Here is a 22,881-nt window from a genome sequence, read left to right as displayed (position 1 = left end):
TGTCTGAAATAATCATTAGCAAATGTAACCATAGCAAATTGCCACTCTGGTTTTATAGTGTAGTGCCATTCTGCATGTGGTTTGTCCAACAGAACATGGCTCACAGGTGTATTCAACTAATGTTTTTGTTGTCTGAGTAACTTGTGATGTGTAATTTATGTAGACAGTGGTAGTTTCATTTATTACATATTTGTATGGTATACTTAATTAATTTCTTATGATAAATGATATAATGAAGTCAGAAAATGAGTTCTTAATTCTAATTTTCTTTTCTGGTGGTGGAATCCCCCTCCAATGTTGACTCCATGGCTCCACCATTGGACTGAACCTTCATGTGTGCACACAGTGAGGAATGAGGAATTATTAGCAGCATATCTGGTGTGCTCATCTTTGGTTTTACCTCCTAATAAAGTGGTTTAAATCTGATTATCTGAATGCAATGTTGCTGTGCTCTGGGATTTTTGTGAGTTCAGTGTGAACATAACCAATAAAAATGACGGACAAAACTACAAAAAAAAAAAATACTCAAGCTGTAATAACCCAGGATTATCATTTAAAGCTGTCTGCTACTGTAGGGTGAAAGCGCTTATAAATGATCACCATCTCCAATCGAAACATTACCTCTCCCTCCTCTCAGCACACCTCCTCAAACTCCTCACTACATTTAATCAAAGGAAAGATTAACAGAAGACCATTTTTTCTCTTTAACGGCCTTACAGTATCCATTTCTTTTTCTCCTGTCGGCATTAGCGTGCCTGTCACGTGTGGCAGCCACAGCGCGCGTGGGAGGAAGACTGACTTCGCATGTGCATGTGACATCAAACTCATGAGCAGAAATGGGGCTCTTTTATCAATGAATGAACCATATACACAAACACACTTATCGTTGTGAATCTTAATACACAGCAGCTGCCTATTACAGACTGATTACCAGCCTATCAGCCCCTGTGTATGACAGTGAATAAGCAACAGCCATCTCATTATTGATCCACAGATGAAGAGCCTGAACCTTAGAGCAGGCTGCATGAGAATCTCCATCACAGACCTGCTGGAAGTTTATTAGACATTTCCAGCAACATCCAAGCTGTGATGTAATGAAAAAAAAGCCTCAGCATTAAACTAATATGTGGTGAGATGGATGAGTGTTGCTCCGTGGTTTAGCTGGTGGGAGTAATAGCTGGTGTGGGGGCACTCATTGGGTCCGATTCCCGCAAGGCTCCCATAAATAGTCAATGTGCATCGATTGCAAATGGCTTCAGATGAAAACCCCAGCTAAATGACCGTGGTGCCATTATATTAGTGGAATGACAAACAGCAAAACAGATATCAAGAAGCATGAAAGCATTTCTGATTGATTGTTTCAGCCTTACAAGAGGTTGAGTCTATGTGTGCTTGTGTGCCCTGCTTGTGTGTGCACGTGTGTTTGTGTGTTCATCTATTGAATTACAGGGTTGTTATTGGCTGAGTGGGTATTTAACAGTCGGTGCGTATCCACGCCATGCAAAGCCATGCAGACTGTTTCGTCAATCCCACTAAAACCCTCATTAAAGTCATTAATTGGCTGGAGCCAACACACACCTGGGTCCCTTGGTTTATCTCAGGAGCCTGAGGGTACACTGTGGACAGACCTCACATGTGCCTCTGATTACGTTTATAGGAAACTACTCCTCTATGTAAAGGTGAGGGTGTCAAAGAAGTGGTAGGGAAATAAAATTCCTTGCCAAGAGTTAGATGAGAAGATCAATACCACTCTCATATCTGTGCACTAAATTTGAAGCTACAACATTTGGCTAGCTTAGCTTAGCATAAATACTGGAAACAGAGCGAAACAGCTAGCCTGGCTCTCTCCAAAGGCAACAAAAGCTCTTTTGACACAGAGATCTCACGATATGGCCGCTATGAAGTCCCTGCATTACGCCGCCTTTGCAAGAATCAAACAACAGCGGCATCGTGCTGCCCCGGTGTGTTTTTAGACAGCATGCTGGCATCCCAGATCAAAAGAGGCGTGACGGTCATGACGGGTAATATAATTGTGTTGGCCTTTAGTGTGACATAACACGGCAGCACTTTATAAACAATAACACTAGCATAACATGGCAATGACAATCATTTACCTCCTCTTCTTTGAGTTAGCTGCTAACTGCTGCTAGCTGCTTTTTAAATCTCCTGACGATGGGTAGTACACGTAACACCTTCTCAAAACACCACACCCTTCCCGTCCTGCCAGTTGTCCCTTTGACATAGCCGTCAGTTCAACGCTGTTACCACCTCAACTGCTGGCTTCAGCACGAGACAACTCTGTTCCCCCACTCTGTGATGGAACCTGTTATACAAAACGGCGAGGCAGAATAATGGCGTGATTCTGCCTTGAACAAGTAGTGTAAAAGGGGTTTAAGTCTGACGTTGTAGTTTTACTGCATGAAAACTATTTCCTGACCAGCCACAAGGACTTCCTGCAGTATTTAAATAATCCTGCTCATATTATAACCTTTCACACAACCACAAACTGTTGTTCTAACACTTTAACTATAGCATGCTATAACTTTGTGTACGAAAACAAAGGAGATATAGTGTTAAGTGGTGAGTGTTATGCTATATTCAGACCACCGTTGGCAAAGCAACAGGCTACAACTTATTTTCAATGAAAGTTGGTGACACAACGCCACAAACTGACACTCGACACTTGTCATACATGATGCACGTTATGCACTACAAATCAAATTTAAGCTGGCCTCATTTTTTTTTCAGCACTCCAATGATGCAGTGAAGTATCAACTGATCATAAGTATTTTTTTCACCATTTTCAGTCCCCTTCTCTCTGCCACAGCATCATCAGACATACCATAATTATCATACAGTATTTGTATGATAATTTTGCGCTTTATATGATGTTTGATCAATAATGCCAAAAACTCCCAATAAGGACAATAATTTGACCCTTTTGTGACTTACAATAAGCAGCTGCTTTTAATCTGTGCTGTCTCATTTTAATTCATTTCCCAACATGATCAGGATAGCAAAATGGATTGTCTCTTTGACCTCTTTCCAGCCAACGATGCTTGGTGTAGGCTGTGAGAAACATAACTGGTGTCTTGCGAGGACAGCTGTCACCGGAGCTCGAATGTTTCTCCTACAGTATGTTGTGTTCAAGTCCAGGTGTTCTGAATGCACCAGTTAGCTCAGTTATTTTTAATTAGCTTCTTGAGGACTTAACTGTTGTCATGCAGAATATAAACAGGCTTCCAGTCGTGCTGTCTTGTAATATAATTTTGTGATTATAGACGATTAAAAAAATTGTCAGACTGATGCACTTATACAATCATCCCCCCTTCCACACATCATGGCTTCATCAGCTTGCTTTTGAAAAAAAAAAAAGTGTTGAAAACTCATTTAAATATGTGTTTTGAAAAATTTTAAACTTGTAGTTATGACTCGCTTAGGAAAAAATATTTCCCATCTGGTAATGCTGCTTTCCAAAAGTTTCCTTTCCATCCTGTCAAAGATCCGGCAGAGAGCACTGGCAATGTTAACCGTCAAAGGAACTGCCATTCACAACTAAAATAACTTTTTGCCATCCTCTGCGACGGAATTTAGAACTGGTTATTTCGTAGCATCATCACACAAGATGAAAGCGTGGGCGATCTGGACAACTACTTGACATTACTAGAAAAATTCTATCAAATGATGAACATGAAATAATTTAATACAGTTTATTCTACTCTTTGTAAACAATATGGCATCACAGTCGCAACATATCATCATGCATGTTTCGTTTTACTCTCCTGCCATTCCATCGCACTGTGTTTTTGTTTTTCCTGTGCCATCCAGACAGGGTTTTCTGTCTACGGTCTTCGGTCTGCCTGATTCCACAAAACACAGCTTTATTCTTGCCCGTAGCCAAAACAGCTGGTTGTTTAGCAGTAAATTGTTGATTTAACAACTGTCATTTTGACACTAGGCTATTTCACATCCTCTCAAAGTGTTTGAACGCTCACACAATCTCATAACGAGATAACTACGTCAACAAGCGCTTGGCCAACAACAAGTCGTAGCTGGCCACGCTGTAGCTTCGTTGTTCGTAGTGTGAACATAACATTACAGGGATGTCAAACTCATTTTAGTTCACTGGCCGCATTCAGTCCAATTTGATCTCATGTGGGCCGGATCAGTAAAACCATTGCATAACAACCTGTAAATAACAAAGCCTTTGTATTTTTCCCCTTTTTTTTAGTGTGAAGAAGGAACGTTACAAGTAGTTTACATTCTGAAATCAATTAATGATCAGTCCATTTACAACACAAATGATGAAGATCCTGAGATGAAGGCTGACGGATAACAAAAAAAAGTGTGATTTCAACAATATGTTTGTTTTTCAGTGAGGTAGCTAGCTTTCACAGCTGTAGTGCTGATCTCTCTGCTAAAACTAAAACTAAAACCAGACTGTTTCCTCAAACCTGCCAACAATTCATTTGTCTTTTCTGTTTTTAGTTGTCCTTGCAAGTTGTTGTATTTTTCGCCATGATGAGTTTGATAGTGGTGATGAATATAATAGTGCTTCAGTGCTGAAAGGTGCTGTGAGCATACTAAGCACACTTGCTTCCTGTTTACCTCTGTGAACACATAGGAAGTGGTTCATTTGGAGTCACTGAGTGGGCCAGATTGGACCCTTTGGCGGGCCGGGTCTGGCCCGCAGGCCGTTTGTTTGCCTACCTTGGTTAAGACAGAGCCAGACTAGCCGTTCCCCCTGCCTCCAACCTTTAGGCTAAGCTAACCCCCTCCCAGCACTCGCTCCATACTTAACTCACAGACATGCGTGTGGTATTTCGAACTCTTCAATGCCAAAAACGTGCACACCTGCCTGCGAGTTAGTTTGTGTCAGTGTGTATACAGGTGTATGTCTGCGTGTGGATGTAAGTGCATGTGTTTTACCTGAACTTCCCGTGCATGGTAGGCTATGATGAGGCCCAGCAGTATGACTGTGGACAGGCTGATCAGACACTTCAGGGCCAGAGAATACATGGAGCTCTGCAGAGAGAAAATTGACATACACACTCTTAGGAACATGTAGCACAAACATAATACACAAACAACATGTATGATAGATCTCACACTAACAATAGCCCACCTTCTGTCACAAGCCTGGTTCAGCTTGGAGCAAATGTCACCTAATGTCCTCTGCCACTCCTCTGCTAAAATGGCATGTGTAGGCTACCATAGCTGCACTGCCTCATTATAGAAAACAAGAACAAAACAGACTTTCTAACACTGAGCAGAAGTAGAATAGTAGTAAACCACCCGTCAATATCACTGCAGCCGAGCTTTAAATCCTCTGCTTGTCTGGTTTCATAGGGCTTATAATCAATGCACTGGGGAACTTCCAATCGATACAACTCATAGCACTTCAGCGGCTTCTTTAACCCCCTCACCTCACACACTCAAAGCAAAGCAACGAGTTATCATATGCATGTGCACACATGTATATGCAAACACAACTGTACATAAGCACATTTACACAAGACACACACATCTGTACACACTCAACCTACATGAAGAAATACAGATGATATCGCAACAAGCAAACATGTGCTGAGTTGGTTTTGTTTGCTGTTCACGAGTGAATTTATGTGTTCATTTCAGAATATATTTTCACAGCATGTTTGGTCATGTGTGAGCTAAATGTGCAGTGGGAATGAATAAATGAATGAATCATTTCAGGTGCCGTAACATCATCAGAGGGGAAAAGGAGCCAGAGCAGCAGGTATGACATTTCCCAAAAAAAAAAAAAAAAGAGGTTAAAAGGCTGAGATAACAGGAAAGCATGCATGTTAACAATTTATACACACCTTATTTTATTTCTTTGGTAAGTGGCCGCAGGGTATGTGACTTAATGCCCTGTGAAACACCACGGTATACCAACAAACGAAAGACCCTGTGAGGGAAATGTTGCCCCACTTCACCTTCTGTTATTCTTTGCTTTCACCTCATCCATAATTGTCATGCATCAGGAAACCTTGTTAGCCATGCTGGTGGCATGGCTCTCTGGGGATGGCGATGTCAGTCTGTCTGTCGGTCGGCTCACCACTTTGGTCCGGACTGAAATACAACTATTGGATTGTTTGTCATGAAATTTTCTGCACACAGTCATGTACCACACAGGATGATGTTTCATCTAGCACCACTTTGAAGGCAAAGGTTTCACTCATTCATGTATTCCGATCACTTGGTGATCCCCTGACTCTTCAGTGCCACCGGCAGGTTGACATTTATGACTCAGAGGTAAATGTAATGACAACTAAAGGACCCAGCCATTGGTACAGACAGTCATGTTGCCACAGGATGAATCTCTCTGACTTTGGTGGTTCCCCAGAATTTCCCCTAGTGCTACCATGACGTTGACATTTTCGGTTTTATATAAATATATCTGAGCAACTATTGGATTGATTGCTGTGAAATTTGGTACAGGTAGTCATGGTCCCCAGAGGATAACTCAGCAACTTTTCAAAAAATTAGATAGTGACATTTTGCTTGCTAAACATCAACATGGAAGTCTGTATTTTTGTACTTATTTTGCATGCCTAGTTTTTTTTTAAGTTTTTAAGTTTAAATTTTGAAATCTTTAATCTGACTTTTTCCCCTTGACTGCTGTAACACTGGAATTTCTCAATTATGAGATCAATAAATGTGTATCTTATCTTATCTTATCTTATCTTATCTTATCTTATCTTCTGACTGACTACATTTACATGCACACTAACATTCCACTTGTATTCTGAATGACAAAATTCTGAATTTAATACCAGTCATGGAAACAGCATATTCCATTTGGCTAAATTAGGCCTTGCTCCAAATACAAAAATACTTTCCATGCAAGACTTGTGGGATATGCCGGATTTTAGGAACATTCTTTGGACGTGTATTCAACCCATGTGGGATGTGCCTCTCAATTTGGTTTTTTAACCACAGTTCACGACAGCATCTTGCATGTTTACGGTCAGATCTGTGCATTGTCATGGATGCGGTGTAGTTTATAAGTTTAAGTTTATTTACTTTATTAATCCCCCTGAGGAGAAATTCAATGTTTTCACTCTTGCTTGTCAATTACACGCAGGTCCGAAAAACAGCGTACACAAACAAAATACCAAACATTTGCAAGGCTCATGCAGAGATGCATACCGAAAAGAAAAACCCCCATTTCTGGTCAAAGGGAGAAACACACCTACTTCAAACATTATGACAGACTTGGATATCAACAGGTTTTTATATATGTGCAAATGTCGTAACGCCGACCTTTTCAAGAAGGTGGTTGAAGGAATGAAAGAGGGAGGCCGTGTGTGCATGGTCGCAGAAGTCCTCCATATATTTATACACACACTCACTGGCAACTTAATTAGGTACAACTGTTCAATAGATCGTAACACAAATAGCTAATCAGCCAATCACGTGGCAGCAACTCAATGCATTTAGGCATGCAGACATGGTCAAGACAACCTGCTGAAGTTCAAACCGAGCATCAGAATGGGGAAGAAAGGTGATTTAAGTGACTTTGAACGTGGCATGTTTGTTGGTGCCAGATGGGCTGGTCTGAGTATTTCAGAAAACTGCTGATCTACTGGGATTTTCACACATAACCATCTCTAGGGTTTGGGACAAATGGAGCAACTGAGTGATGCTATCTTGTCAATTTGGACTAAAATCTCTTGAGGAATGTTTCCAGCACCTTGTCGAATCTATGCTACAAAGAATTACAGCATTTCCAGGAGTCCAACCTGTAACTAGCATGGTGTACCTGCTAAAGTGGACGCTGAGCTACAGATATATAGGAATAATAAAAATAATAATACGGAATAATGATTCCAAACAAATACAAGCAAGAAAAAGGGAGAAACTTCTCCAAGGATGTTCAGACATTTAATAGGTGCTAAGTCATTTTCATAGATAACAGGTTACAGTTAGAATTAATTTGCTAGGGACTATTTTAAGCAGCGAGTTAATATGCCTTTGACGTTCAGGTGAGTATCTACAGCAGAATGGTGTGTGAGGGAACCTGATGCCATGATGTGGCTCACTGATGTGTTGTTAGAAGTTTTGGATAACAATGGAGCTCGATGGCACAGATGAGTGAGATATGTCAGGTTTTGGGCACAGATAATGCTTTTAAGTTTGATTAGTTTATTGTTGGTTTTCACAGGATTTGTTGATAATAAAAAATACAGACATTTCCCTGAAAGTTTGAGAAAAGAGTAAAAATAACTAATAAAAACTACACACACCTCAGGTAAACCTACATTGTTTATTTTTTCGTCGGCTCTGTGCGTCTATTTATCATAAAAAAGGATGAATAAGATGTGGAAGTAGATTTTATAGCTCATTAGCTTTCAGGTGTCATTTATCAATTTCTCACTGAGTATTCCTCACATCCCGCCTGCTCCTTGGGTCATGTTTCTCATTGTCATTCATTCACTCATCTTTTCCTGTTTAACTTTTATAAATTCACCTCTCTTCTCGTTTCAGATACTTCACTTCCTGCTCTTGTGTGTTTCCTGCCTGCGTGATTGTCTGCCCCACCCTTATTAGCTTCACCTGTCCCTCATTATCCTTCCTCCCTAGTGTATTTACACTGTGTGTTTCCCTCTGTCTGTGCCACTTCATCTTTGTACCCAGTGCCAAGCGTTCCAGGAGTACCACCTTTTTCACCAAATTAGCCTTGATTCTTTAACTGGTTTTGTTTGGGATTCTTGGACTTGTGGTACTGTCTAGCGAACCAGTTCGTGTTTTGGGCACCATTGTAATCCAGGATGTGTCATCAACGGAGAGCGTTGCACAATGCACAACTGAAGTAAACAGTAGTGGCAAATGGCAGATTGAGCATGGACCAGCTATTAATGAGACCACTTTTTTCTGATGATCCCTCACCTAACAGTCAGCAGAATTAAGTGTCTCGATAAGCTCAGGGCTACTGCTAAACCTCATGAGAAGGCAATGTTTATGGTTTTGTGGTGAAGACTTCAATAAAGCCATTGTTGGTGAATGGCACCTGAACACCTCACCATCCTTCCTTGAGTGGTCCAGACTGCCAAGCTAAAATTAATGTTAATAAGCCAGCGTGTTCCCAACTACAGTTCGGAGCCGGCAAGCTGTCACTGAGAGAGGTAACAAATACAACTTGACCAAAGGTGTCGTCACAGCTTGCAAGATGGAAACCAGCTTTTCAGGTTCCAAACTAATTTTTTTGTTCGAAATGCTCTGAACGGTTCAAATTTAGGCGCAGGAACCAGAACAAAACTGGTTCTATATTGGTGGGAAAGAGATACCAGTGTGAGTGTTTCTGGTGTTTCACTTGTTACCTGTGTGCTGAACCCTTTTTAGGCAAATAAAGACAGTATTTTGGATCAAGTTCCTGTCTCTCAGTTGTGCTGTTGCCTGTAGTATCTCCAGTCGTTACAGCGTTTCAGTTTTAATATTCTGTTTCAAAAGCTTTTTCAACCTGTCAAACATTCTTTTGATGTTTTAGATTCTGCATACAGATGAAAAGTGTCAGGAATCAGCCGTGAAACAAAACATTTAGTTTGACTCATTCTCCACGCTTTAGAAATAAAACTAGCTGCATTCAGTGCTTTCGTTCCTAAAAGCCACAACCGCTTAATGGATTCATTTGTCTACATTGGTTCAAGGACTATGTGTGAATTGCAGAATACAATACAGCAAAAGCCCAAAGTGCATTCATATTTGAGATAACATCAACAGCCTGCTGCCCTCCTTGTGAGAGTAGAGTTGAGCCACCTTAAGACTGCAGTGTCTTGCATCAGATATTTCAGCTGTTAAGTAGGATGCTGTTAAGCATTCATCGCCAAACAGTCTCTTAATCTGAGCATGCACTCTGAGTTTAGACACATATTACTCTGCCTTTCCTTCATGACGTTATTAAGCAGAATCTACATTGCGTTTGGGGTTCATGAATATATATTGCGAGTCAGCCTCCTGGAAAATAGAGTGTGTTAGTGTGTTACTGTGTCTATTTAGGGTCTCTGTAGATGCTTCATGGCCTTAATGGTATTAATGGTATTAATTCAACTTCACACAAACACTCAGAGACACACACGCACGCACACACACACACACACACACACACACACACAGTCTAGTTTGTTAATCCTCACTGACACCCTCAATTGAGTATTGCTCTTTCCCCAATAACTATCAAAATGCGAGGGTGCTGAAAATGAGACTGGGTGCCCCTTTTACCATTTAACACACAAACACACCACAGACTCACAAGGAGAGCATTAACTTAGTGTTGTTCATTTGTTGCTCATATCAGTGTGGTCATGGGCCACTGCACAACACTGGGAAAATACCATCTAGCTTTGGCTCTCCGCTGATTTCCTCTATCGGCTTGCCCAAAGCCCTAGCTGTCTTTTTTGGTTTATTTTGTTTTTTGCACACACTCTTTTCCTGTCCTGGTCTGTCTCTCCTCTGCTAACATCTCATTTGTACCCACTGAAGCGAGTGAGGTGCTAAGGAAGCCAACATTGTTGTGCTAATGAGAAAAATGCAGAGTTGTATTTCAGCAGCGTATCTGTTTGAACACACAGCCACACTGGTGAGCTGAAATGTGATTTGCTTGGAGTTTACTTCTTCTCTCTCTCTGTCTCTCCCCATGCATTTACCTCCAGCCGTCTGTCGGCCGCTCAGTTTCTTTCTTTTCTTTTCCAGTTCTGCCCATCACACTGTCAGAAGCATTTTGCACTTCACTTACTCTGCCTAGTATAGAGTGAATGATTTGACTGGGACTTAGATGTATGCGCGCACATGCTTGCCTTCTGTTCACTTAGTTTTTTTAATACCATAACCACTGAGAATTCCCTATTCTAATTGGCTGGCAGGGGTCCATTAGCTTCTAGTAACTGCATCTGATGCAGGTGGCATTTTAAAGTAATGCACCTGTATTAAACTCCAAATGAAGACAGCTTTAATAAAGCTTAAGCTTTGTTTACATTTCAACAGGGACATGGACAGCTGCAGACTTGCATGTAGACAGCAGATGCACACATGCTTCATTACATACTACAATCTGTGGCATTAGAAAACAAGATGGGGACCTCACAACAGCGAGAAGAAGAGCTTCCTTTTTTGGCTTAATTTCAAGAAAACATTTCATAAAACAACGAGCATCCACTATACTTTTCTTGCCAAGAGTTAGACAAGAAGATCGATACCACTCTCCTTTGTCCTTGCATTAAAGGAACAGTTTGCCCCCAAATCAAAAAAACATATTTTCCTATTACCTGTAGTGCTATTTATAAATCTAGATTGTTTTCATGTTAGCGGCCAAGTGTTGGCGATTTCGGCCATAAAGATGTCTGACTTCTCTCATATGTAATGATGCTAGATGGCACTCGGCTTGTGGTGCTCAAAGTGCCAAATCCATTTGAAAAGCTCTACAGCAATGTCTCTTGTGAGAAATCATGAAACGGTTACTCAAGATAATCCACAGACCTTGTTGTGAGCAGTTTTATGTCGTAACTATTTGCGTTCAAGCGAACTACACCTGCCAACCGAATCACTTGGCAGAAGGACGTGGACATCTGCTTGTGGCAGCGTTAAGGGCTCATTTATTCTCCCTTTACGTACAAAAATAGATATGTCACTACCCTCATACTTCCATGCATCCTTTATGATAGCACATAAATACAGCCAATAGGTGGCACTAGAGGGCAGAGGCAAAAGTTTCACACAATCACAGTGATGGAGGAGGTTGTCGTATCGTACCTTTTAACGGAGGGAGCATTGTAGATGGCACAAGTCTGTGACACCATTACGTACATCGCGGCACGTGGACGGAGAATCTTTTTCACTATATTACTGATTCATTCTGTTCCACCATTTTTTAAATATCTGTGTTGTCTCCTACGCTTGTATCAAGTTTGAGATAAGCTACACTGCCCCCGCGATCCCCAGTGGTACTGATCTGTTTTCAGTATCTGCAAGCTTTAAGAAAACGTACACAAATATGGACAAAATGAACACACAGTACAGACAGAGGGCTCGGTCCTTCTCCGTATACATATCTAATGTTGAGCATAAATGAGAAGAGGTACTGTAAGAGATAAGATGTAAACATTAAAGTCATCCTCTTTGGATGAGCTGTAATTCTAGCTAACTCAGTGGTGCTAGGTGAGCTTGCAGTAGAGGCACAGTCCTTCTGGACAGTGATACAGTAGGCAGATGTAGTTCGGAGGAAAGAAAATAGTTCCTACGTAAAACTGCTCCCATTCCATTCCATTATATTGACGAGAAGTCAGACATCTCCATGGTCGATATCTCCAACATCTCACACCATAACAATCTAAATTCTCAATTGCTAAATAGCATTACAGGTAAGAAGGAAAGTATGTAATTTTGATTCTAAGTATCCTTTAAGTACCAATCTAGAGCACGCAGGCTATGAGCTTATCTTAGCATAAAGACTAGAAGCAGGTGTGAAACAGCTAGCCCGCTCCTACCAACACCTTCTCACTAATTAATATGCGGAACTACTTTTTGATTGTGTGCAGTGACTTCTTTCCCTAAAAACAGCATGTGTGTGTTTTTTTTCATGAGCAGTGACACGTTTTAACTCGTTGATGAACAGCAGGTGAGCGGGGTACCTTCCCAGAATCTTACTGTCACAGTGCGGTTGCCAGGCAACCAGCAGTGTACAGGTAAATAATCAAATCAATAATGACTGAATTGTATTGTGCATGCTGTTTTACTGTCAGACTGCCACGGCTTACTGGGACACTTGAATAGAACATTATGGGAACAGAATGGAGGCGTAATTTATTTTATTAATAACACCTGTGTTTTTCCCACTACGACAAGTCAAAATGTCTGCTGTGAAAAGGGCTCAGTGCTGGGTGGATAGGAAAACCGTTGGTTATCAAGAAACAACATGAAACTCCATTTAAAACGGCAATAAATGGCTGCATAGTAACGACGACGCAAATTTAATCTTGATTCAGTTTGTGATTGTGAGAGGAAAAGACTTTTCAAAAATTGAAATTAAGTTAATGGCCCGTGTACAAGCGTAAACATAGGTAAGTCGGAAAGGGTATTGATTCAATCCCTGACGTATACTGCATGTGTGTGCATACATGTGCATGTGTTATGTGTGTGTGTGAGTGTGTGTTTTCCTGCTTCTTTTTGTCCAGCTGTGCAAAAGTGTGTGATTAGTGTGTATTGATCAACAGCTTGGTGGACAGCATGCAGAGATAATGAGCTTTTTGAGCTTCTTAAGTTCAATCAGCCGTCAGACACACACACACACATATACAGTATACGCATACACACACACACACACACACACACACACACACTGAGCCAGGTAGTATCTACATGAGGGTTTTCCCCAATTGTCCCTGCCTCACCCTTATTGACACAGATGTGAGCGCAAATATACATCGCTTACCAGCACATTACTCACGTAGTGATAAGTTGCTCGTTACATGTGTTGGTAATGCCTATAAAGGTGTGTGTATGTGTGTACGTGGGTGTGTGTGTGTGTGTGTGCGCGCGCGCTGTAATGAGTTAGCCTTGGGGGTCTCTCCCTGTCAGAGCGATGCCTTCCTGCAATCAGTCTCCAGGGAAACAGGCAGTAGACAGAGGAACCATGTCACCTTACCAGGATAAACACACACACACAAACACTCAACCGCACATTGACACACACCATTACGCCTCTACACACTCAATTAAATCCAGACAAAGAGAGAAGTGAATGCACACACACACACACACACACACACACACACACACACTCACTCACACACACACACACACACACACAAACAGGTGCATCCATGGATACTAATATGACAGAGCTACATACAGATATACATGTACATAACAAACTCTATAGGTGTGTATATACACAGAGGAGATGACGTTTACTGACGTGAATGTTTATGTTACTGGTGGATGATGCAAGTCTAAACACACCCATGTCTATTGGTACACTCACACATACAGAGAGAGGTAGCTTAGCCTTGTTACACTGAAAGAAATGAGCATATTTGTACCTGTTAGTAGCAAGACCTGTGGGAGCTACCGTCCCTTAGAAGCCTGTGATCTAGAAGATGAAGGGAGTGTGGAGTGGAGTGGAGGAAAAGAGAGAAGGAGGAGAGGAGGGGGAGAGCGACGCAGAAGTGCTGAGATGGCTGATAGCTCCTTTAGAGAATATGGTGGCAGTTGGTGAGTTTAATTCCCTGATGATCATCATGTACTGTCTGAAAAGTAGCACGCAGCCAATGTAAGTGGCCTCGCAGAAAAAAGGTCCGGAAAGGTCTTCCAGTAAATGCTGCGAGAAATGTCATAGATAGGGGAGCGAGGGTGGGGAGGGAGAGACGGCGGCAGTGCTGGGGAAATGTGGGAGATGTTGTTGGCCTGCTGAGATGCCAATGACACCCTCGGGGAAATGGAGACGTATTTAAGACTCACCAGGAGAGGAACATAAACACTCCCCGCAGATGAGAAGAGGGAAGGAAGGAAGGAAAGGGAGAATGGAGGCGAGAACTTCTGCTAATCTGTGAAACTATCGATTCTTGTGGTGAGAAGTAAGTGGGCACAAGCTCACAAATGATTCCCTACCCCTCTGCCTCTCACACACACACACACACACACACACACACACACACAATGCTCATCCTGTGCATCAACGTGTCAAGTGTGACAGGTGAAGTCGACAACAGCTGTGCTTTCCCTCAGAATAGCCATGTTCCATTGCAGGCCTGAAACCTGGCGTGAAGCCGGGGCCCTGAGGACCCACCGGGGCCTTTGTGAAATGATCTATTGATTTGACAGCGACAGGCCACATGCTAAGGTCCCAGGTGTCTGAGGGCCTCAGTTATTCTCAGATAGAGACACATGTCACACCGGGATTCCCTCCCCTTTAACCTGTACCTAATAAAATCAACAATGGAAGCTCATAAAAGAGTTTATAAGAGGAACTGTCCTCATACTGCTCTCAACAAGTGTCAAGGTCCTGGGTCAGTGGCAAACTGGTGATACTGCTCACAGAAAATACAGAATTAAAAACACAGTGTGATGCTTGACACTGTAGATGTACAGTATAAAAACTCTCAAAACATATCTCTAGATAAAATTATTGTCTTGGATGTTTCTGGTGGGAAAACGCACATTTCAGCCTGCGGAGAAAATGTAATTATTTCACATTCATGAATTATTTCCTCATCCAATATTCTCTGTGCATAATCTATCGTGGCTCAACAACTGTGATTGGACATTTTACAGTACGGGAATTTAGTGCCACTACCTGGAGCGATAAATATTTCTGTTGGAAGACGTATTCTTATCTTTTACTAGAGTCACAACTACCAATACCACAAAAATACTGCTTTACAAGTAAAAGTCCTTCATTCAGAACTTTACTTGAGTGAAAAAAGTACAGAAGTACCATCAACTACATGTGCTTAAAGTAAAATGGCCACTGTGAGTGATGCATTCTGATATATCATATCATTAGACTGTTAATACTGATTGCATAAGTGCAGAAGTTTAGCTGTGACTAGTTGAGGTGGTGCAAATTTAAACTCCTTAAGCAAACTACTAAAGAAATGTTTCACCGCTTTTCCTAAAACTGGGCTGTTAATGCAGTAAAAAATGCAAATACTTCTGAAATTTGTTCTACATGACTAGAGACAACAAAGAAAAAGGGCTGTGACATTCTCTTTTGCTAAAGAGGTAGAAAACCTACAACTACCAGAATGCACTGCGTCACACCAACCAATAAACACTCCTGCTAGTGGGTGACATAATGGCTGTTTTGACCTGCATGGGAGACAATATGGTAGCTGGTTGGTAGGAAACAATCTCGTATTACATCCAAACAGTGCACTAAAATATGTGTCTGAAGATATTTCAGGCCATAAATAAGCCACGCAGTAACAGAATCTTGGTTTATATTTGATCAGCACTGCCTAGTTTTACTGTTTGATCTAAGTTTGATCCGAGTTTGAGACAAAGAGAGGGGTGGGCCTCTGTCGATCCGCCTCTATACTCTTTGTGTCCGTGTTGGCGGGAATACGAATATTAAGGAGGTTAAAAAGAGAAGAAGTCACTGTGTCATATTGCATCATATCATTGGGGTACAACACATGAGACATAAAATCTGGCCTGCAGAAAGACTCAATAGCTGGTGCACTATCATAGAACATAAGTATGATTGATTCCTTTCACTGACGCGTCCAGTTAGCCTTGGGTTGGAATATTTTTATATGAAAAATTAAGATTTGTGAGAGAATTGCAATTCTGCGATTACTGAGAATGTCCTTACGACCATAAACAAATGTTGTATATCGGCTGCCGTCCATTCAAGCGTACCCAAAAAGTTCTGTCAGGCCAAATAGGCTAAAAAGAGTACACCCCAGAAAGAACCTGAGCGGACACCATCCCTTCATTTCTAGCCCCTTCTGCTGTCACCCTCCAACACCACAGTTGTACTGCGCACGTGTCACACCGCATAGCTCCCATCAGGTCAGAGAGCACATCCCAGGCTTCACTGAATATCCTTGATGAAAATGCAGAGGTACAATCTATAGTTCGAGCAGCAGGCCTAGAGCCAGCGAAAAATCTGTCGGATGACATGAAGCACGTCATCTTGTGAATCTGAGCTGAGAGATGAGCAGAGACATCTGGGCACTGGTAAGATGGAGCTAAGTTTACCACGGTTCATTTACACGTACTACCCATAATGTTACGGTACAAAGCTGGTAGAAAATCTACATCAGTCTCATGTATCTTACAAGCTCATCATGTGTTTTATGTAAAATCCTACTCTAAAAAGTAACCTGTAACTATAGCAGCCCAAAAAAAAGAAGTGAAATGTAGTACAGTAGGAGTCTAAAGTAGCATGAATCCTAAAACCTAAGTAATCCTAAGTACATGTAGTTGGTTGCTTTTCTAAATATACAGACATAAGAACAGTTTTTATCTGCAATCAGACTTGTCTTACTGATGTCAAATGTGGCCTTGATCATCAGCTCTGAATAGATAGGATAATAACTGATGATAATGGCTGTAATACAATGAATGGAACACTCTCAGCTGTAGTTACAGTGTGTGGTGACGGGGTTTAAAAACCTGTTTCTGCACAAAATGAATCTACAAAATGCTTACTCACTATACCCACAGTCTTGAACAGCATGTCCTCCTCTGTTAACCTCTCTCCCTTTATCCTTTCTAACACACACACACACACACACACTCATACACACACGCAAACGCGCACACCATCCAACCCACCCTGTTTAGTTCCATTCTTATTCTTCATCTCTATTTTTGGGAGCAAGATAGAGCAGCTGGTTTGGCAGAAACACACACACACACACACACACACACACACACACACACACACACACACATACAGTGACATTTAGTTTACAGCTATTGTCCAAGACAGAAAGTCTTACGGTGCTGTTAATAGGACACACACACACACACACACACACACACACAAATATACACATAAAACGGTCTGTGCCATATCATATTTCCCCATAAGCTCTCAAGGATGCACAATATAGCACCTCTGAAAGGCAGCATCCATTTTCAATGTGTGAGTTTGTACAGCATGTGCGCACCGGGTTGGACAGTGCATGTGTGGGCGAGTGATTATCAATAATCAATACGAGAAATCATTCAAGGCTTCCCCCCTAGACTGGTTTAAAGCACTGCATGAACCTCTCCACTTCTCTCTACAACGTCCTCGCATCCATCTCCATCTCCCTTTACCGTTCCCTCTTTCATCCTCACGATCTCGATATCCATTTTTCACAACAACCAGCGGGCTTCTTTCCACCTCAATTATCTAAGTGAGGGCTTGAACTGTCTGATGGAACTCCAGTATCTGTTGGAGTAAAACCAAATGTGCAAACCATAAAAAAGGAAGGAAATATACAACTTGGCACTCTGCATTTAGAAATGAATTTTGATCAGGTTTTGCTAAAGCATGCTTAACTCTTAACCCTGAAATGAGACAATGAGGCGCGAAGCTATTTACATACTATTTTCCCTCAACTCCAACTCCCTGCTCTGAGCGGCATACCTTAATGAACACAGATGAGCCAATAAAGTAAGACCACTGGCACACACAGTGGCCGCCCTGCTCAGACTCACAGCTGTCCATCAATTCTTACTGACAGACAGTGCTGCCTGGTTCAGATGAGAACTGTATTGGTTGTAGCTTAAGAACCTAAATCAGGCTTTTCATTATCGCCTTCCCTTTTTTCTCTCCTTCCACAGCCTTTCATTTCTCGCCCAGCCGCTTCTCTCTTCCGATCACACTCCCCCAGTTTGACGCCCACTGGAAGAGCAGTGGAGCAGAGGGAGCGAGAAAGTGAGGGGAAGAAAAATGAACGAAAGAAAGAAAAAAGGAAGGCAGGATAAAGAGACAGGCGTGGAGTTGAAATAGAAAGGAGACAGCCGGAGAAAGAGAGCATAAAAAGTGTCTGCCGTCTCCTTCAGGGAGGAGAATAGGTCGACAGAAAGGAAGAAAAGAGACAAGGAGGGCTTGAGAGAGAGAAATCCCGACCATGAATTTTCATTAATAAAAAAGACATAGACTCTAAAACTGTGGCTTTCATAGAGTAATGAGAGGGGAGACCATGAAGAGAAAAAGAAGCAAAGACAGCCAGCAAGAGGCAGATTTTTCTAGCAATGACAATATCAGATAGAAACCAAGTATCAACTGGAGACTACAAACAGAAACAGAGACGGAGAGAGGGATGAGAGACACACCTGGCTGGCCTACTCTAATAGGATACCTGTACATCTGTGAGCTCACATGATCCCGTACCCTCCTTCACATGACCAGTGATCCATGTATGACAAGCTGCATAAGTGGAAGCGATGTTTCCACCTTATTAGCTAAAGAAACCCAAGCCTCTGTGACATGTCAAACTGAAAGACGGGATGGAGCCAGGGCACAAGTATCTCTGCATCAGGAAGGTGAGCTCAACATGCGCCAAGGCTCATTGGGACCCTGTGGCACACACACACACACATGCACACACACAACCAAAATAAACAGACAATAGCAGCCAGGGGCCAATTCAGCTTATTATACTCCCCATTACACAGACAAATGAGATCCTGGCCTCCTACTGATAATCTGCCCCCCATGTCCTCTGCATTGTTGTATTACATCATCCAGAAGCAGCAATGGGCATGCCTGGTCATTACAGTACAGCCTCCGACAACATGGTCAGACTGAGTGGAGTGTACCGATCGTGAATGAGGTGATTAACTGGTGAAAGATGACTCAAATTATCTGGTCAATGACCCGTTCGAAACAGCCAAAGTTTGGGCCTCCTGGGTTGAAGTTAACATCCCCGGTTTGAGTCTGGCAAACAAGACCCAATAATGCCCCAAAACAGTGGTGTGGTGGAGGATATATGAAGGTATAACCACCTCTTTGTCTGCCAGTTTACCGTATTCCCACCGTTGGAATATGTATGAGAGTATACCCACTTCATCCTTGGTAACATACCTATCTACCTAATAGTACAACTGCCCAAAAATGCCTTAAAAGAGCCAAAGTTAGCTAAGGGAACTCCTGTGCCGAAGACTACAACCATGAAGTCAGCCTGGTGTGAGATCTATGACCTTTGTTTATGTACTTACGCTACATTAAAGGAGCAATCTACCAATTTGTTATTGCACTTCCATAAAGTCAGAGGACTTGTGAGAGATGGATTAAAAACAGAATGGTCAACATCGCAGCAGCAGAGGCCGAGATATCCCAACTTTAAGTCCCTAGTAAGAGTCAAACTCCAGCAACACTGGATCCTACACTTCCCATAATGCAGCTCGTCTTTCATTACACCCTCCCTGCCTGGTGACTATGTCTTTCAAACTCCACGCCCTCTGTTTGTAAGGCAGGCTTTCCTCTACAAATGTGTAGCCTCCAAGCCCAAGCTGTGATAACCCCAATGACATCATCAGGGTTTTTTGCTTGCCCTGAGCCACACAATATACAACGGTGCTCATACTAACTATGACTAGAAAAGTGACCTTTATGTGTAAAATCAGTGGTGTGCCCCCTTGAAGTATCACTGGTCTGTCCCCTCACCTTGGTGTAAACACCCCACGACAGCTCCGTCTCAATCACCATGACGACAATGCCAAACATCCCGAAGATGAGCGCATAGTCGCTCAGCCTCTTCCTCTTCTCAAACAGCGCCCGTCGATGCCCCAGTTTATAGCCAATGTTTTGGTTCTTCCGTTTTGGGGCCTTGGAGGTGCTGCCCCTTGGCCCGGTGCCCACTGCTCCGACCCCTCCCTGCCTGCTCCCCCGCCCCGGCTGCGCCCGCCTGCTCTCCACCAGCGCATGGTTCTGGTGGTAGATGGACATCTGGTTGGATGTGGAGTCTGTGATGTCATACCCCGCTCGGGGGTACGGCGAGTCTTCTTTGGATGAAATCACAATCTCTGGCGGGCTCTGTATTGGGGGTTGATTGGTAGAGGACTGGGACAACGAGGAGGTGGGAGGGGCTTCTCGCTGTCGGTCATGCCCCCCTGCTGCTGTTGCCCCGGCAACAGCTGAAACGCCAACCTCTTTGGTTTCGCTGCTGCTGTCTGATTCAATGAGGTTTCTGCGGGAGGCGCTGAGGCGGCTCAGGGGCTTCATGACCCCGCCTGTGTACTTACAGGAGCTCATGGCGATCTCCGTGAAGGGGTTACTGTCCCTACGGTGAACCAGAGGGCTGGCCTGTCTGTGTTTACAGCCTCTATCTCGATCTCGCTCTCGCTCTCGCTCTCGCTCCCTGTCCCTCTCACGCTCTCTGTCCCTCTCCCGCTCCATGGAGGGCGAGTGGGAGGAGTAAAAGAGGGCGTTGTAGACTGGAGAGTTGTCCCCGCTCAGGCTGTGCTGCGAGCCCAAGCATGAGGAGAGCGGGGTGCTGGTGGGATGCAGGGCGTTGGGGATGGGCGGGGGCAAAGGCTGAGCTCCAGAGGATGACAGGGGCAACTTGGGGAGTGATGCTGGAGGCAAGTTGGGCGTGGCAGTGGCTGGGGACGGGGTGCTGCCATTTAGGCGGTCGAGGCTTGATCCTCCCATGTGATTGGAGTGGTTTGATCCTGGCTGGTTGCCAGTGGTGGAGGGATGGGATATGCTGCCCAGGGGAAGGAGGAAGCGCTGGTCCTCATCCTCGCTCCCTCCTAGCAGAGCCAAGCTCAGAGAGGGGGGAGGCTCCATGGTCACGGCTGTGGCCACGCACCTGTCTACAGACAAACAGAGAAGAAGAACTGTGAAGAAAGACACAGGAGAGACATATTCATCATGACGGTTGCTTTGCAGACAGGACAGACAGAGAGCTGGAGAGAGGAGTGAGGGAACACTGTGATGGATAACGCTTAGGTAAAACAAATGAGGGTACAGACTGAACTCTAAAAGCTGAAGTCGTGTGACAAAGAGTGACGAAAAGTGGCCGTAATTGGGGAATATGTTATTCCTTGAGTCACATTTGAGTCAGCTGGCCGGTCAGCCTCTCGCAGCGCCCTCTTTCCCTCTGTTTCCCAGTGTCCTCTCCATCTCTCACATCCCACAATGCTTCCAGCAAGCTATGCCATAAAATGTCATCTGTGTGTTACACTGATGTTAGCCAGAAGGATGGTGCAGATCTGGCTTTACACCATGGAAATGAGATCAGGCTCAGAGACTGGAGGATAATAATTCCACATCAGAGAAGTGCTGTGACTGTGTGCATGCCTCAGTTAACCATAAGTTGGCTGCATTTGATTGATCCAAAACAATAACCTACTTTCAGTGTGACATAACCAGACACCTTCACGGCCCCCTCCTCCCTGTCTGTTTCTCTACCTACCTCCTACCTCTTCTCTCTCAGTCCCTGTCCCCCAGGTTAGTTGTGTTGAATCACTGGCTGGATGAAAATAGACCACCGCACTTTTTCTTTTTCATGTTGCCACGGCCATCCCATCATCTTTTCGCTTCGCTTCCTTGCATACAGGTCCCTCCACAGGTCCCCTCGCTTGTCTCTCGAAATTGTGCGTCGCTCCCCCCACAGATGTTGCCTCCGTCTCCGCTCCACTTGATTATGATCAGTTCGTTTCTTCCTCAATCAACACTGATCTCTCGACGGTGCCCATTACGATCCCGTCAGTGGCAATCGACTGGAGATGAAGAGGAATAATCCATAGTGGCTGGATTTAATCGGTCAACCTGTTGTGGCTGCACGTCAAAAATGTGCAGCGACATTAACCGCCCGAACAGAAAAAAATTACAAAATTAAAAAAAAAAAAAGAAGAAGAAGAAGCTGGACGTCAAGTCACAGTCCTCAGATGAGCAGTGAAGTCTGTGATTTAATATGTGACTCCACCGACTTGCACTCAATCTCCAGCTCACTGTCTCCCCGGATCTGTCTCTCACTCTCTCCTCCAACTTCTCTGCCTCTTTCTCCGCCTCCAGACCTGCCGTTCATTCCCATTGGACGGAATCAGAGGAGCGAAATAAGCGCTGAAAACAGGTGGCAGGGTTTGTAAGATGTAGGCGCCAAACAAATGTCTAATTTATTATACCCGGGCTATTTGGGGGTTGTTGAGGTTTTTTTTTACTGTAGCGCCAAAAAATATGTAATCTATTTGGTATTCGTAGCTGCTGCTTCTATATTAAAGGCTATTTCTGGTTGCCTATGGCACCTGTTACTCTTAAAAGACTGCTGGAGCTGGCACCTTACAGGGGCGGATTATAATAAAATGGGGCCCCGTGCCCAGGCATGCAGAGGGCCCCACCACCGCTCCTATAGACGAGCAAGACACACAGACTTTGTGATGTTTTTGCCCCTTTTGTTGTTGTTGTCTTGCATCTCT

At 43.3% G+C, this 22,881-nt stretch overlaps 1 protein-coding gene across 2 annotated transcripts in view; it reads right to left on the bottom strand.

Annotated features, from left to right (window-relative positions):
* kcnn3 (potassium intermediate/small conductance calcium-activated channel, subfamily N, member 3) overlaps nt 1–22,417 on the bottom strand; it is a 68,781-nt gene extending 46,364 nt beyond the window's left edge. The window contains exons 1-3 of one of the 2 annotated variants that reach the window (XM_049584417.1): nt 21,879–22,417; nt 20,126–21,276; nt 4,930–5,025 (exon numbers count right to left, since the gene is read on the bottom strand). In XM_049584417.1, coding sequence (XP_049440374.1) covers nt 4,930–5,025; nt 20,126–21,250 — 1,221 coding nt within the window. In that variant the 5' untranslated portion in view covers nt 21,251–21,276; nt 21,879–22,417. The remainder of the gene's footprint in view (nt 1–4,929; nt 5,026–20,125; nt 21,277–21,878) is intronic. The other variant, XM_049584418.1, reaches the window with a different exon arrangement.
* Between the last annotated feature and the right edge of the window lie 464 nt (nt 22,418–22,881).

This window comes from Epinephelus fuscoguttatus, linkage group LG8, assembly GCF_011397635.1.
Source record: "Epinephelus fuscoguttatus linkage group LG8, E.fuscoguttatus.final_Chr_v1".
NCBI lineage: Eukaryota > Metazoa > Chordata > Actinopteri > Perciformes > Serranidae > Epinephelus > Epinephelus fuscoguttatus.
The sequence above is the reverse complement of the archived record's forward strand: the minus strand, read 5'-3'. Positions and strand labels throughout refer to the sequence as shown.